The sequence below is a fragment of the Biomphalaria glabrata genome, chromosome 16 (assembly GCF_947242115.1).
Source record: "Biomphalaria glabrata chromosome 16, xgBioGlab47.1, whole genome shotgun sequence".
NCBI lineage: Eukaryota > Metazoa > Mollusca > Gastropoda > Planorbidae > Biomphalaria > Biomphalaria glabrata.
Genome location: NC_074726.1, coordinates 3,638,147 through 3,655,956, shown reverse-complemented (window position 1 = coordinate 3,655,956; position 17,810 = coordinate 3,638,147). Strand labels below are relative to the sequence as shown.

The following is a 17,810-nucleotide window of genomic DNA, read 5'->3' as shown; positions in this document are numbered from 1 at the left end:
TGATGCTATTCTTATTTAAAAATTCAACGATATGAGATTCTAAAAAAAAATAAAAAAATATCTGGTGAGAATCTAATAGTCGAAATTATAATAAATCATTTAAACAATAAATTGATACTGTTTAAACAGAGTTCATTTCCGGTGTACTTAATAACAAAACTCTACCTCTAGATTAGCTACTGATACTAGACAAGTAGACTAAGTCGGAAGTGTCTTAATTTTTCATCCAAATAAACCAGGTCATGTCGGAATTGGTTAAATCTTCTGGATCTAGAATCTAGGTAAATCTCTAAATAAATTTACGATTAGATCTATACCTAGAATGCCTAGATCTGGCGTCAGATGATAGATCAATACAAATGAGTAATGAGTCATAAATGACTTGTCTTGTGTCTTGTCACTCAATCACTGACTTCAGACTTGTCTTGTGTATGACTTCAGACTAAGACTTGTCTTGTACTTGTGAATGACATAGCCGACGTAGTAAGTTACTTAGTTAGCCTAGAAGAGTAGCACTAGTCACTAGATCTACTATCCATTACTGGCACTAGTATCAGTCTCAGAGTTAGATCTTATCATCTTATAATATAATATATTTGTGTGGAGTTTTTGATCTCCCATCGAGTGCCTCCCCTGGTGGCAGATAGGGGAACGCCCTTCAGATATGGTGGGTACCGGGGAAATAAAATACCCGGGGGCCGGGGTGGGACCAAAATCAAACCTGCTGCCTTGCAGGAAGTGGAGGGATCCACAAAGGCTAGGTCATGTTAGCCGAAAATAAAGGCAGCTATCCAGAGAGCAGCCCCCCAGATGGTTATGCACAGGGCTAACAACTCTTGTCATATATAAAAAAAAATACAGTATTATTAAATACTGTTACGAAAGCTAATACACACAAGAAAACTAAGACAGATCTCAACGGAAAACGACCTAGGCCTGGAAAATGTATACAGGCAAAAACCAAAAGGCAGGCGACCCAAATGCAGACCCCGAATGCGATGGATCTGAAGCAGCTTGGGGTTAGGGCGTGGAGGCAAAAGGCCCTGGAGAGATCTGAATGGAAGGATGTGTTGAAGCAGACCAGAGCCCTCCATGGGATGGATGGATGGATGGATTTGAGATTAATATTTAATATATACCGTACTAATATTATATAGATCTAGATTCTAGATCAATGTAGAAAATATAATCTAGGATCTATTAGATTAGTCTTTAGTCTAGAATAGAATAGATTATCATTATCACAGTATGAGTTAGATTGACAAAGATTGTATTCATATTCATTGTATAAAAATATTAAAATGAAATCTAGATCTAGATTCAATTTGTAGAGATAGTAGATATGCTAATTCTAGATCTAGTGACCTAGTCTATACTATTAATAAATATTAACATGTAACACGCAGATTATACCAATCATCATCTAGGCCTACAAAATTTCTTTCTGGAGATAAATAGTCGTGATGAGGTACCAGGCCCAGCTTTCTCCCCAACCAGTAATTTGAATTTAGATCTATATAATAGAAGCATATTTGTGGTTGCGACGTAACTAGTGACACTAGTGTAGTAAGCTTTATAACCACTGATGTCAGAAGTAGTTTTCTGATTTTCTGTAAAATAGTTGCTAAATGGTATATATAAACAAAATTCCTGTAAGAATGCATTCTGTTTGAAATGTAATGGTAATACTCAAATGTTAACAAAAATTTAAGAACACATTTTATGAGTTCTCTAATTAGATTTAGAGATGAATATATGTTTAAAAATCTATATGTTTTTTTCTTTTGTCTACAATGTTAAATTTTAAAAGTAGGTTAGGCTCACAAATTTCAATTTTTAAAAAAATTTTGTTATATCTTTACAGGAATGGTCAGCCTAAATGATAATGATATGACCAAAGTCAATAGCACCTGTAGATATAATTGGTATGAAAGTGTACTGCAACTCATGTGTGTAGCTGCTTGGAACCACTTACAATGTTTGGCCTCAGCAAACTCAATCGTGCCAACCGTTTGTTACTAGGTGTCATTGCTCTTCTGATTGTTGATGTCATATGGGTGGCATCGGAGGAAATAACAAAGGTTCATTTCATGCTCATTTTCATCTTTTCCATTAGTAGTTATAGAGTCAATTCCAATAGAAGACATTTTATAAGGGCAGCTACACCTTTAGGTAATTCCGCACTAAAAACGATAAGCATTTTGGATACCTTATGACAAAATCACAACTTTTATATTGATAATGTGTTATTTTTAGAACAAGATTATATGTTGTAAAGTTCCAATTAACATTATTAGAAAAGGCAATATTTGAATTCTGCTTATAGCTAGAATTATTGTATAAAGATTTGAAGTTACTTTTCAAAAAGGAACTTAATTATTGAAATAAATCTTATATTTAATTAAATCTGTACATATGTTAACTGTATAGTAATAATGTTTTGTTTTGTATTCTAGGCTTAAGTTGATAGAAAGTTTTAAAGGCACACAATATTCATAAACTTTACATATATCTTTAGTTTATACTCGGCTGCATTTATTTTATATACAATATTTGTTTCTCCAGTATCTGTTTCAAGAGCCAAAGTTTGATAAGCCGTTCTTCACCACCTATGTCCGGACTGTCATGTTCTCAACCTATCTTTTGGGATTCATTGTGTGGAAACCATGGAGAGACCAGTGTTGCTATAAAAAGGTTAAAGCTTTAAAAAAAAAATATTTTTATTCGTTTTTAGAGAATATAATATTTGTTTTTTGAATTTGTAGTCATCTTCCATCATGCAGGTTAAAAAATTTTCAAAACTGATTCCTTTCAAAGAGGATGTTTGACTCTTTGGCTACCTATCAGAGCGGCTTGAGTTTGAATTCTGACTTCAGTTGAAAGACTCATGGAAACATTGTCCAAACCAACTAAAGTTGAATATCAATATTTCCTTCATTTCCTTTTAATCATCTACCAAATATTTATCCATTCCATTGATCCATTCAATGATCCTTCACCTATCCCTTAGTCTGTTGAACCATTGGGGCATTACATAGGATTCCTGGACTTCCCACCATTCCTATATGTCTTTTTCTTTTAATAGAATCTCTTTCAATGACAGGCCTATCTGTTCTTCCATGTTGTCTTCCCATTGCTTTCTCTGTCTGCCTCTTCTTTTTTTCCTGGTACTGTTCCCCTAAGGAAGGACTTTGTAACCCCTGAGGTCCTTGTGATAGTCCTTAAAGTTTTAGTTTGCATTTTTTGACAGCTTTCAGCAGATTATCATGGGCCCTATTGCCATTGTGGTCCTCTTTTAAATTGGTGATGCCACTTAGTATCATCCTTAGCATCCGAATGACATACAATGATTTTATATTTATTTTACCTACCTCAATATATTTTATGGCAATAATTGTTCATATTTCTATTCCAGCTTGCGTTGGGAGATGAAATAGCTCCTGCCCCATCCCCCGTTGAGCTGGAGTCTATGTTGGTAATTGATTTTTATATGCATGATAGAGTTTGTTTTTTTATATGCCTGTTCTGTCAAAATGAGTCGAATGAATTTGTATAATACAATACATTTAGATACTGAAACTCTATTAATGTCGACTTAGTATTTCTCAACACACATATTTACTGCAGCAGGAAATCTATAGTTATGAAATAAACTTAACATAGGTATAACATTGATATATGTTCTTTATTGATATTTGTTCTTTATACTTATTGATATATATATATATTACTGAAAAAAAAATTCTGAAGGTAAAATATTTTTAAGAATAAAGTGGGATGTGTGGCTGAGAGGTAAAAACTGCTTGGGTTGAAATCCCAGCTCAAGCAGAACTGTATTTGCTGAGTGCCTAATGGCAGCATGAAAACCTCCCAAGACTCCCCCTACTGGTCCACGAAAACCTCCCAGACTCCTTCCACTGGTCCACAAAAAGATTGGATCATAGTTCTGTGAGCATGCTATTAATATGAAAGTTGAGCTATATAAGAGCTATTAGAAATTGAAAACTATGTATAAAGCTACATTTTAATCCTGGTTAACAAAATACCCAATGCTGAAAAATTTTCACACCTATGTCTGGTTTTAGATTTCTCCTCATCAAATGTATTTGTAATATTTTTTAATAGCTCTAAAGAGGTGATCATGATAATGAATATTTGTTGGTAGACTTACTTCTCACTTCCAAGGTGTCAATGAACGTTGAATGGTGTAATACTGAGTTCTTGCTTCCTGAAGTACTCTAGACACGTGACAAGACAAACACTATACGACTGACTCAAGTCCGTTCAGCAGACAACATGAAGTTTATTTTACTAAAATAATAATAATATACTGCACTCCTTGTTAGTGCTACAAGGCAAGAAATAACAATCCTATCCGCATAGCAGCGGTATCAAATGTATCAATCACGTCCGCATCTCAGCGGGTAACAATAAGAACAATTACTACTAGTGACACTGGAGCTTCAACTATAGATATCCATTGAAATACGAATAATACCTTAATATTCAATAAGCACATAATGAAATCAACTCTCAAATATTATTGAGCAACAATCATTAGTCCATCGACTTTCATGCTATATACATATATACACCAGTCCAGGAAGCAACGTCCAACCTCCCTGGACCGGGAGCAAAACCATACTGACTTGACTTGACTGAACTCAAAGTCAACTTTTTATTCTACTTCCTGTTTTCTACATCAGGAATTCCACGTGTCTTTTAAACTATTAACCTGACGTGAACTTTAGATCATGCAATGTCAACTAAGACTGTGACACAAGGTCTAGTTCTGTCCTAGGCTCACTGCCTAGCTTCATGTATAGTGTATAGTAAATGTCTTATAAATGCATGTCCTAGCATCCTGGCACTTGCACCAATAGGGACATCATCGCCACTTTCTTGGTCTTCTGTCACTGTTATGTGTTGCTCTGCAATTGCTGGATTTTCGCATTGTGATCTTCGTGTTTATTGCTGATTTTCTAAATAGTTTTGTCAGTTTCTTGTGACAGCATTGACTAATTTACAGTCTTGAATTTTGGATGTTTTACTATCACTCCTAAGTTGTTTGTTTGTTTAATGAAAATCAATGTTTGGTCATTTATTGTTTCAAAATTATACACTTTTTTGGTTGATTGACAAAAGTTTTTATGTTAAACTTTTCAGAGCTCTCCTATTTATGTCCCCTTGAAATATGACAGTCATACAAGTGGTGGAGAGTCAGATGATGCCAGCAGTAGGTTTTTTTTTTTTTTAAATGTTTTCACTTCTCAGACATTTTTTTAATTCATACACTTTAACATTACTTTGTCCTTTCTTCTGTATTTTCTGTTAATTGGCCACCAGAAGACAGTTGTCTGCATTGGATGTGACAGAATAGGTTGTTAACAGCTAGGTCTGTATAACAATGTGAAAATACTGCAGTCTCTTTTTTTTTTAATAATTGTTGATTTTTGAAATTATATTTTTGTTCCTAATTTCTTGTTCTGAAAAAATTCTCTTCCTATTTTAATGTAAATGATCCCATATTGGGGAAGCACTATATTTAAAACTGAACGTCCTGGTTTTGATATCTAGTGAATATTAGAAATTAGGCTCTTGGTTTGACCCTTCTTTTGATAATTCAAACTTAATGTCTGCTTCACATCTGTGAAGGAGAGTTCTGTGCTGGTCATATAGTGCTCTCCTATAACATTACTCAGATTTCCTGGCCCTTTGTTAGTCTCATATGGACATTTACATAAAAAGTGTATGAATTCATTTTCCATACATTCCTAATCTACTCATTACATCATTATATCTCTTCATTAGGTGGAGGCACAAGCAAGTCTGTTAGGTTTAGTAATTTATCTGAAGTTCGTCAGCTCTCAGGTAATTTGTGCTTTTCAATAAACTGTGCCTGAATTTCTAATGTTATCAATAAATTTTAATAAAAATTGTGTTGTTTTTTTTTACCTGTTGTACAGTAGAGGATTTATTATTTTTTTTATTCCATTATACAATATTTATGTTGGATATTTCTAGGAGTAAACATTATTATTATAAGTTGTTATTGTGTGTAGATTTAAATTTAAAAAAAAAGAAGGATATTTAATGAAGGGAATAAAATAGTAAAAAAAAATCCCAGCTTGACCTAAATTTAAAAAGGGCATGTAGGCCATATTATAGAGATTGAGAGGAAGTCAGAATATGCAACTTTTACTGGTCTTCTTTTAAATGTGTATGGGTTCAAATAGCACAAGGCTTTCATTACATTTGTGGGATGTTTGGCTGATAGGCATAAACTGCTTGGCTACCTACCAAGGGGGCACAAGTTTGAATTCTGGCTTGAGTTGTGTTGTATTTGCTGAGCACCTAAAAGCCCCCCCATGTCCACAAAAGACATTAGACCATAGCACATTTGGCACTGAGCATGCTTTAGTTTGAATGATGTGCTATACCAAGTAATTTAAAAAGTAAGACAAACAATGAACACAAATGGATTGCTCAAACATCTGTTTTTGAAAATTATAAACCAGATTTTATGGTTATGCAGTTAAAAAGAACAGTATTTCAGGAAGTGGAGGCAGGATGGGTGGATGTGAAAATATTGAAAAAATGAGGGCAGGTTTACTCTATGCATCTCTTCCACATATTCTAAATATATCTATATATTCTCTGAAAATGGATCTTATTTTAGGTGTTCAATTTAATCCTATGGTCAGCATAGCTATTTATTATGCTGACAAGACTATCAACAATGTAATTGTCAATGAAAAAAAACAACAACATTCCAGCTCATTAGATGCAGTGCTGACTATGTCCAGGTTGACACCCATATTTCTTGGTGGAACAAATCTGAAATTGTTCTGTTTCAATGCCTAGATCTACAGATATTTAATCAGCTAAATTAGTTCTAGATCTACATTGAACTTAAGTGGGGGTGGGGCTGCTTCATCAGCTGATAAACTTCATCATTACTAGACCTAGCCCTAGGTCTAGATTAAGTCTAGATTTATAAATTAATTTACTAGATCTATATTATTAGATTTAGTAATATCACCATCAGATAAAACAAAATCACTGTCATCTGAATTATTATACTTCCTCATCAAAGAAATATTTAGATCTACAAAGATTAGATGGCCCTGGTTGAAGCTCCATGTTAAAAAAAACATGCACACAGAAAAAGTAAATGTAATCTCTTTAAAAACCTGGTACAAATTAAAAACATGTTGAATGAAGGAAATGTTTAGTAAAGGGAAACTATTCTAGATAAAAAAATAAGCAATAAAAAACATGATAGGAGAAATAGGAACGAAAAAATGAATTTTAAATAGCCGATGATTTCAGCTTTGATCCAACCTTTTGCCCATTTTACATCAATGTCCTGAGCGTAGTTCCGGATTCAAAGAGTTAACATCCATATCTAATGTTGTTCACTCTAACAGAAACCTATGCCATTGAACACAACTTGGCCAGGTTGTCATTTCAAGCCAGTGCTCAAGCTGCTGAGAAGTTAAACATTCTACAAAACAGATTGCCGCTCATTCAAGTCATCAAGCTGGCTTGTTATTTCTCTGTCTTTGTACGTAGGATTTCACTTCATTAAACTGAGATACATTTTAACTGTAAATGTGAATTTAGATGAATATTGTAAATGAATGTTTAGTACTTTCTTTAGTCTGTTAGTCTTGTAGATTCTGTTTTCTGTCTTTGTACATAGGATTTCACTTCATAAAACTAAGATACATTTTAATTGTAAATGTGAATTTAGATGAATATTGTATATGAATGTTTAGTACTTTCTTTAGTCTGTTAGTCTTGTAGATTCTGTTTTCTGTCTTTGTACGTAGGATTTCACTTCATAAAACTAAGATACATTTTAATTGTAAATGTGAATTTAGATGAATATTGTATATGAATGTTTAGTACTTTCTTTAGTCTGTTAGTCTTGTAGATTCTGTTTTCTGTCTTTGTACGTAGGATTTCACTTCATAAAACTAAGATACATTTTAATTGTAAATGTGAATTTAGATGAATATTGTATATGAATGTTTAGTACTTTCTTTAGTCTGTTAGTCTTGTAGATTCTGTTTTCTGTCTTTGTACGTAGGATTTCACTTCATAAAACTAAGATACATTTTAATTGTAAATGTGAATTTAGATGAATATTGTAAATGAATGTTTAGTACTTTCTTTAGTCTGTTAGTCTTGTAGATTCTGTTTTCTGTCTTTGTACATAGGATTTCACTTCATAAAACTGAGATACATTTTATTGTAAATGTGAATTTAGATGAATATTGCAAATGAATGTTTAGTACTTTCTTTAGTCTATTAGTCTTGTAGATTCTGTTTAAAAATTTTGTGTACAAACATCTTGATTTGAATCCTATAAATTGTTGACATTGCTTAAGATGTACAGGAAAGCTGATTTGTAAATTATAATTTATTTTAAAGCAAGTAAATTAGACTTGTCAAGGTCTTATCAGTCTTTTATTTTTAACACTTTCTCCTGGTTTTGGTAATATGAAGATAAAAATAAATATGTTTAAGATTTTTTAATACAGCCTTTACAGTCATTGGCAACAGCAATACCGTTTGTACCTCAATTAGAAAAGAACGAAGAAAAAGCTTTACATGATTGGAAAATTAAATATATTCTTTGACATGCAGTTTTATCCATTTGCCATCATAGAAAGGATACTAGTTATCAAATACAAAAATGGACATAAAACAGTTTTGGTTGCTTCACTGATTTTATTTTTAAAATTAAAAGTTACATTAGATCCACAATTTAATTTTTACTTATTTTAATATTTAACGTCTTATAGTTTTACATTGTTGCATACAATACACTAATTGCCATCTTATTATTTCCTATTTTCTTATTATTTTAAAATAAAAAGTACTATATTATTGGCCATTTTTCTGATTTATCATGCTAAAAGTATAGAAACAACTAATAAGGCTCTAGTGTTTTTTTTAGACTACACATAGTATTGACATTTTATAGATAGAACTAAAAGAGAAACACATATCTCTAATAAAAAAAACTTCTTGTTTCTCTCTCCAGTGGTTCTTTGCTACCTACACCTACCAGCTGGCCATGGACCAAACAGAAGCTGGCGTGGTCAGTGTTTTTTCATCTACCTCAGGTCTTTTTGTTCTTGTGGCCTCCTCTATCTTTCCCAGTGGAACCACAGACAAGTTTACACTCTCCAAGCTTGTAGCTGTCTTTATCAGGTATCAGGTTAGATTTGAGTAGTGACAGGACATATCATAATCAAAAGATTATCAAATCTATACATCTCTCTAACTTGTTATAAAAATAAATAATATTTAAGTTTTTTACATATTGTTATAATTCTGCTGCTACACCGACTTTCATGGTGCATACCAGTGCCGTTAGACACAAGACAGGAACAGTCTAGAAATGAATGTGGACATTATAGAAGAAAGAAAGGAGTTCCACTTCAGTAGAAGCTGTGACCTTGTTAATAACTGTTTGTTATGTCCTGGGAATAGGAGGCGTGGTGGCTGAGCGGTAAAGCGCTTGGTTTCTGAACTGGGGGTTCCGGGTTTGAATCCTGGTGAAGACTGTGATTTTTAGTTCGGGATCTTTAGGTGCCACAGTGCCACCCAGCTCTAATGGGTACCTGACAATAGTTGGGTAAAAGTAAAGGTGGTTGGTCATTGTGCTGGTCACATGACACCCTTGTTAACTGTAGGCCACAGAATCAGATGACCTTTACACCATCTGCCCTATAGACCACAAGGTCTGAAAGGGGAACACATGCCCTGGGAATAAAAACTCTTTGAGTTGCCCCCATTAGATTTATTAAAATACTCAGTCTTTCTTTTTATTTCACAATTCTCAGTCACCACATAGAGAGTTGATTTTTTTTTAATTTTTAAAAACAAATGCATCAATTTTCTTTGTATTTCTATGGTTATATACAAAACTTTTTGTCACATTAGTGACAATTAGCTTTGATTGATTTTGATGTTTTTAACAGAAAAGAAATTCTAAGAGACATTAATTAGTTTTTATTACTATACATATAAGTACTGTAAAGTGCTTACTTTTAGTTATTATAGTTTATTGTATTCTAAATGTATCCCAAAAAATGTGCAGCTTTCCAAACTAAATTGACACTAATGATGTGACACTAATTAAAAGAAAAGTTTCCCTTTCAGACCTTGCGATCTATGGGGCAGATAATGTTATGGCATCTGTTTCTATGGCCATCTGTCAATGAGCAGGGTGTCATGTGGCAAGCACAACAACCAACCTTCTTTACTTTTCCCAACTAAAGTCAGGTACCCATTAGAGTTGGGTGGACTCGGGGGACACCCTAAAAATCGTGAAATTCAAAATCCCAGTCTTTACTGAGATTCACACCCAGGACCTCTGGTTCAGAAACCAAGGTTATTAATTAAGTAAACACATATTACTGGGTGCAAGTGATTTGTCCACTATTGTTGTTTGAACTCAAAATATTCAGGTCACAACTGGGTTTGCATAGTCATGGGAAACACTGCATTTATCTTTTAATTTTTGGAATCAAAGTCACGACCTATCAAATGTAATACTGCACATAAAACTTAGGAACCTAACCATACTTACCTGTATTTTGTTATGTTATTAGATCACCTTTTTTGTGATTGTATTGTTGTCCCTGTCTTAAATTTCATTGTGTAGACCAGATAAAAATGTTCTAAATGAGTGCTTAAAATTTGTTTATTATCAGATTTGACTTTTAAAGTGCCATCTTTAACTGGAACAAATTACACATAAACTTTTTTTTGGTGTCAGTATTCTAGGTATAGTCATGGTATTTAAGTCAGAGAGTTTACAAGAAGGTATTCCTGCTAGTGCACTATGGGCCATCTTCAGTTCTGTATGCTACTCCATATATTTGGTGCTCCTACGACGCAAGGTGGACAATGAGGACAAAATAGACATTCCAATGTTTCTGGGTGAGTTTTAGTTCTTCTTAATTAGGAGAATAAAATCAGCTTTAATTTGGCCTTGGGAAAATTTAACTTATTTATAACTTTATTCATCATTATCATCAAACTCCATTTGAGTGATGCTTGTGTTATAGGTTTAGTTTAATCGGGAATTTGACGAGACTATAAATAGACTATTTTAGGCGGAACTAGGGAATATGGGATAATTGACAGTTAGTGACGACTCACTCTTAATGGCGTAAGCAAGACATCAACTTAGTAGTACTGTTGACATATGGACTGTGCCCCTTCACATTATGGATTAAATTATATTTTCATGTTGAATAATCTTTATCAAGTTATTTCTGGACTTGAATATATGTTGGGTGAATGAACCGCAATCCAGACTGTGAGTGATTTGACCTAATAGTTATATCAAGTATTGAAGTAATCTTCTACATTTATTACTAAAACACCACAACACTTGAGAGGATCATATCCTTTCTTGCAATAGCAACCCTGCTTTTTTTTGCATAGTGCTTATATGTCACCATATAGGTAGAGATTTTGTGGTCCCAGACCTGTATGAGACTTGCTGATCTCCGTCTCTACAGGTCTGGGGCAGTAAAAAAAAAAGTATGAGACTGTTTTCTTCTTCCCCACAGTGGGGGGGCACCATGAGTCAAATTTTGGCCATAGTCATGTGAAATATGGGCCAACAGGATAGTGGCCTGTTCTGCACTGTGCTGTAATAGTTTAATCAGGCCTGAATAGCCTCCACCACGGGGAAGTGTGTTCAGGGCGCCTCATGTGGTCCTGAAATCCGACGACTTTTTTGGGACTTATCCAACACTTAAAGCACTTTTCCATTTCTATTTTTCAATTGTTGCCAGAGCATGATGGAAACTCACAGCCTGCTCTGTGGGGGGTGTTTGCCCTCCCTATTGGGCTAAGGAGTCAGCAATAGTGTTGTCCATTACACCTTTGTGACTTGGTACCCACTGCATGATAACTTTAGCTGACATTTAAATTGGGTGCTCAACTCTATCCATACTCTAATAGTGTCCTTGAATGGTTTGAGTTTGAGTGCCATGTAATGTTTGAGGATTGATACACTTCTCTGTCGCCTCTTACTTGAACTATTGCTGCAGTGAATTTATCAGAGAAAAAGAAGCAGCAGATATAGAAAATAATGAGAAGACAACTTAAAAGAATGGCTGGGCCTGTCATTGAAATAGATTCTCTTTAAGACGAAATACAGAGAGGAATGGAGAAAGATGGTTGACAGATTGTGTGAGGTGCAACAGACTAAGATATATATATATATATATATCACCTTATTTGTGATCGAAGGTGATCACATTTCTCAATTCCTATGGACTCAAAGATGACTGTAAAGTCCAATCCTCACTTTAAAAAGCCAGCCGCATATGTGGCATGGGTAGATTTGGTCAGTTGCAGATAGACCTGTTTTTTCTCTCAGCTTTTTGTTGGTTCAGCGCTCTTTTGCCCTGTCCACTCTTCTTGCTTCAAATCTCGAGACTCTGAGACTCAAATCTTCACGCCATGAGGAGCGATCAAGAGCTGGTGCTTTCCAGCTGTGAAAGTCAATAATGCATTCCTTGAAAGAGCTCTAAAGAGTGTCTTTGTAGTGCGAGTATTTACCTCCCTGGGAGCGCTTTCCTGCACACAGCTCCCCGTACAGATGTCGTTTTTGAGAAGGTAATTGTCTGGCATGCGGACTAAATGTCCCGCCCATTGAAGTTGGGACCTTTTCATTGTTGCATTGATACTGTTCCAGTTGGACAGCTCTAAAATTCCTGTGTCTGGTATGTGGTCGGACCAACACACCTTATGGATACTCCTCAAACAGTATAGGTGGAAGGAGTTTAACTTTTTGATGTGGCGAGAATATAGGGTCCAGGACTCTGATGAATATAAGAGTGTCAGAAGAACTACAGCACTGTTAACTAAGAGGTAGGTGAAAGTGAAGGAGATACCCATTTCCTGGTAGGCACCTGTATTTTGATTCCTTTCATACTAATTGTTATTAGTCTGATTTTTATTCTCAGCTACCTGTAAATTTGGAAACCCATTGACCATGATCACATAAAACTTGTGTTATACATGAGTAGGTTTCCTGTGACCTAAATGTAACAATTAGGACTTGTGGCTTACATTTTTCACTGTTTGATCCCATCCAGGTTTTGTAGGCATCCTGTGTGCCGTATCAATGTGGCCAGGGTTCTTAATACTTCACTATTCCAAACAGGAGCCCTTCGAGTGGCCCAACAAGAAGCAGTGGGTGTACATCTTATTGAATGGAGCTATAGGGACTGTGTTTTCTGAGTTCTTGTGGCTTTTGTAAGTAGCCCATGTATCTTCTCATATTGTTTGTGGTTGTGCTAATGCTATTAAAACCACAAAGTTGTTTATTGTCTTGGTGTTGTCTCACCTGCATAATTTCATTCTCTCTGTGGATATCCATATTATAGCACTTAAACAATATTTCTTATAAAATATGCAACAAGGTTAAAACTAATTTCAACTTATAATTATATGAAATAAATTGAATCAATTCAATTATTTAATTTCTAGAATTTATAATAGTAAAAATATTCATGTACATATTTTCACAATGCAATGTCAATTACAATTACATAAATTATTAAAATTGAGTACTAAATAAAGTTATTTTTAATTTTATTTTAATCTTGTACTTGGCTGTATTTTCTGTCAGTTGAAAAAAAAAAATAAAACAACACGTCCTTGTTTGCAATTTTTTAGATTTTTTCCTTACAAACATTTTAGTTGGGAAATGCAATAACTCTAGATAAAGTTGTTTTAGATAATGATGCTATTAAAAACTTAAACTTAAATTATTCACACTGTAGTCTGTTGATCATAACCAATTTGGGAGTGTTTACTTCTTTATCATGTTTTTATTGAAACAAAGTCTTACTTATAAGGTATTGAATTATTTCAGTATTAATAAAAGTCAAAGGCTATTATGCTGACTTTCCAACGTTATCATTTATTGGTATAAAGTATCATCTAAGTTTTTTCTTTTCTTTTTTTAACTTCCAGAGGCTGTTTTCTAACATCATCTTTAATAGGAACTTTGTCACTTAGTCTACTTTTACCAATGAGCATGTTAGCTGATGGGGCAATCAAAGATGTAAGTGTCTTAATTCTATACTAAAAATCTTTCGGTAAAGAATTATTTATTTTTTTACCAATATGCCATTCTAATTTATGAAGTTTGCAAGTAGATTTCTCTATATTGGAATATTTGAAGTATGTGCTCAACAGAGTAAAACTCAAAACATCCAACTCTGTAGACACTGCGCCCAGCCTTATGAAATGGTTAATCATACCCTCTTTCAAAGCCCCCAATATAGATCATCTTAGAAAGACTCTATTTCCACATCAAGCAGCATTTGTTAATATATAGATCTAATAAACAATCTGTTCGACATTGCGAAACATCCTTGGCTAAGCCTAGGAAAGAACTTTTATTTCAGCTGCAAAAAGCTGGCTAGATGAAGTAGTATGTGCTCATTAAATACTTCATAGAATAATGTCTAGCAGTCCTTGTAGTTAATTAAGTTGAGATTTTAACAATTACTGTATTGAAACTGCACAATTTTCTTGGCTGTTTTTTCATGTAGTGGCTGAGTGGTTCAGTGCTTGGCTTCCAAACTGAGGGCTCAAATCCCGTTGTAGATTAGGATTTTAAATTTTATGATCTTTAAGGCGCCTCCAAATCCACCCATCTCTAATGGGTACCTGACATTAGCTGGGAAAAGTAAATGTGGCTGGTCATTGTTAACCCCGAGCCACAGAAACAAATGACCCTTATGTTATCTGTCCTATAGATCACTAGGTCTGAAGGGGGAACTTTACTTTTTATACAAAGTTTATACATACTAATAATTAAGGATGTCAGGTCATTTCCAAAACAACATTCACAATTACATGGTCATCAAATAATTTTCTTTTCTATCGTTGGATTAATAATGGCTACTCATTAGATTTTAGGTGGACTTCTAAATATTATAAATTAAATCATACTTTTAATCCATCTACAAATCAAGATATATTTATGTGCAATTAGATGAATGAAATGATTAGGCAAATATACAATTTCATTTTGTAATACTTTTTCTTTTCACTCCTCAGATTCATTTCAGTGTATTATATTACCTGGGTTCACTTCCCATAGTCCTAGCCTTCATTGTGGTCAGTCTACTTACCCACTGGGAAAATTGGGATCCAGTCATGCTTGGGGTCAAGAAAGCTTTACAGTTTCTGTGCCGCAGACGGACCGTGATCAGGTTTGACTTCTTTCGTTCAATTACAAAACTATGCCTATAATGCATTTCTACCTGCCTTAACTTTAAATAAATAAGTCCACATTTTGACTTTAAACTAAATTGTTGTGTTTATCTAAGACATGCTTATCTATTTTTGTGGCAAACTTTGATTGACTTAAGATAAGAAAGTCTCTTATCCTTGTTGCCTGGTCCAGTCTGAAAGAATTTTAATTTGACTTTCTTGTGACTTGTTGTTACATGCACCTGATGAAAATGTCAAACTGTTTATAGGGAAGGATTAGAGGCTCCCTAGCTTTCATCCAACTGAGTTTGTATAGTCATGTGAAACACTGCATTCATCTTTTGAATTGAAGACATTGCCATCATTCTCATTAGCCTTCATCCAGAATTTTATGGTGATGCTTGTTATAAGTACTTACAGGTATATTAAACTTCACAATACCAAAGCGTTAAAAAGTTTTGAAATCCATTAGTAACTTCAAAATATTATTGGATTGCAAAACTTTTGAGGTCTTACAGACTTTTGGAAAAGTCGAGAATTGGCCATATGTGCACCAAAATCTGAACAAAATGTTATTTCCTTATAAAAGTTTTGTGGAGAGTTATAAATGTATTGTTTACAAGCATAGTATCATTCACATTTGATTACTTTCATGCATCAAGCTGCAACTTGATCAATAGTTTGATTTGGAATGTCAAAGAAGTATTTTTGTAATAATTTAGATCAATTATAACACTATATGTAAGATAAGATAATTTCATTGATCCAAAGAGATGACAATTCAGTTTGACTACAATTGTAAAGCCCTGCAGTACTACTATAACAATAACAATCTGTGTGTATTTATTCAATCTAACTAAAATCTATATCTGGCTTTCAATTCACAGAGTCAGAGATTTGGACAGAGAGCAGACAACTAGTTTGATAACAGAAGAGTCCAATCACTGATGGTCAATTCCTGCATTGGAGACACTTTGTACAAACCTACAGCCAGAATAAAACATTGAGCAAGCAACAAAATATATCATAGATATATATACATCATCCAACTAGTTTGATGGTAGTGTTGTATGTTGATGGCAATTTTGATGGCAGTGTTATATGTTAATGACAGCATTGCATGTAACAGTGTTGTATGTTGATCTTGTTTGTTGAAATAGAACCACAGCATTGTACTAGTAACATCATACACCCAAACATGATACAATTGGATTGAGTGACTACTGCCTTGTAAATAGATGATGTGATGACATTGTTACCTATTGTTGGTGTATGGTGTTTATTTATTAGGGCTACATCCCTTGTTGATTTCCTGGTCATTTTATCTTCTGTGTCAATGTTGAAAGATTTTCACTGATTTAATTTTTCTGAGGTTGTGAGATTTTTGTCTTGGTCATGTGCATTTTTTTGTAACTTGAAACAAAATTTATTTTAATCTTTGCAAAGATTTTTAGACAGAAATTGACATTCAGGAATAAAAGGTTCTATGAACATCTGTGGTTTGAAATTACCTTGAGACTCAAATCATAAGTACCTGAGGTTGTTAGGAATAAACATTTTTTAATTGAAAAGAAATAAATGAGGAGTCTGACAACTTAAGATGAAAATTAGATAGCAAGAAACATTTCAGATTATATTAATTCAAGATTCTTGTTCCTAATCATTGGCTGAAGTACAGTTGAATCTAGTTAATGGGACCACCTCACAACCATTGTGTTCTAATAAACCTCTGGGCCAATTACACACACATGACATATGCTACAAAAAGGGACATGCTTTAATTTTTTTTTACATATTAAATGTTTATGAAACTTTCGTTTTTTATGTACACATATCTTACTACATACACTTGCTTATGAAAGCTACCAAAAGTATAGTTACTCTACATACACTTGCTTATAAAAGCTACCAAAAGTATAGTTACTCTACATACACTTGCTTATAAAAGCTACCAAAAGTATAGTTACTCAGATGAAGCTTAAAAGCAAACAATTCTAACTAAATTTTTCCTGCATGATTTTCCACATTTTCTCAATGGACTATTTGTACAATGTCACCTCAAACAGCTAGCGCAGCAATGCAACTGCCTTTTTTTTCTCCCCTTGCATGAAATGAAATAGCTAGTAAAAGTTTAAATGCATTTCCTAGCATCTTGTAGAGTTAATGTACCAACTCATTAACGAAATCAACATTGTCATGGTCTTCTGATACTGCTATTTGTTTTTCTGCAATGTCTGCAGCATTGTCATTCCCATTTTCATCATATAGTGAAGCTCGTTGTCAATAAATAAAAATTCTTCATAATTTTCAATCAGTAAAGTTTCATTTCCATTATTTTCACTTACATTTATCATGTCAACATCCATCGAAGACCAAACACTTAAAGACACGGGTAGAAAAACAATTCTGAATTCTCATTTTGGTCCAAATAAGCAAATAAAATTACACATATAAAATGAGATTTGTTTTGGTACTTCAGGATTCATTCCTTATAAGAGTTCAATTTACTGGTGGTCCAATTAACTGGATTCAACTGC

The 17,810-nt window shown here is 33.8% G+C and overlaps 1 protein-coding gene across 1 annotated transcript; it reads left to right on the top strand.

The window, feature by feature from the left end:
• Positions 1 to 152: 152 nt before the first annotated feature.
• LOC106080090 (solute carrier family 35 member F5-like) lies at positions 153 to 16,764 on the top strand. Its single transcript, XM_056014604.1, has 13 exons — positions 153 to 281; positions 1,865 to 2,081; positions 2,566 to 2,694; positions 3,416 to 3,475; positions 5,167 to 5,236; positions 5,812 to 5,871; positions 7,431 to 7,567; positions 9,056 to 9,225; positions 10,799 to 10,962; positions 13,140 to 13,299; positions 14,023 to 14,113; positions 15,118 to 15,272; positions 16,161 to 16,764. Exons 2-13 carry the CDS (start codon positions 1,977 to 1,979, stop codon positions 16,219 to 16,221), a joined length of 1,362 nt encoding a protein of 453 aa, XP_055870579.1. The 5' UTR covers positions 153 to 281; positions 1,865 to 1,976; the 3' UTR covers positions 16,222 to 16,764.
• The last annotated feature ends 1,046 nt before the right edge of the window (positions 16,765 to 17,810 follow it).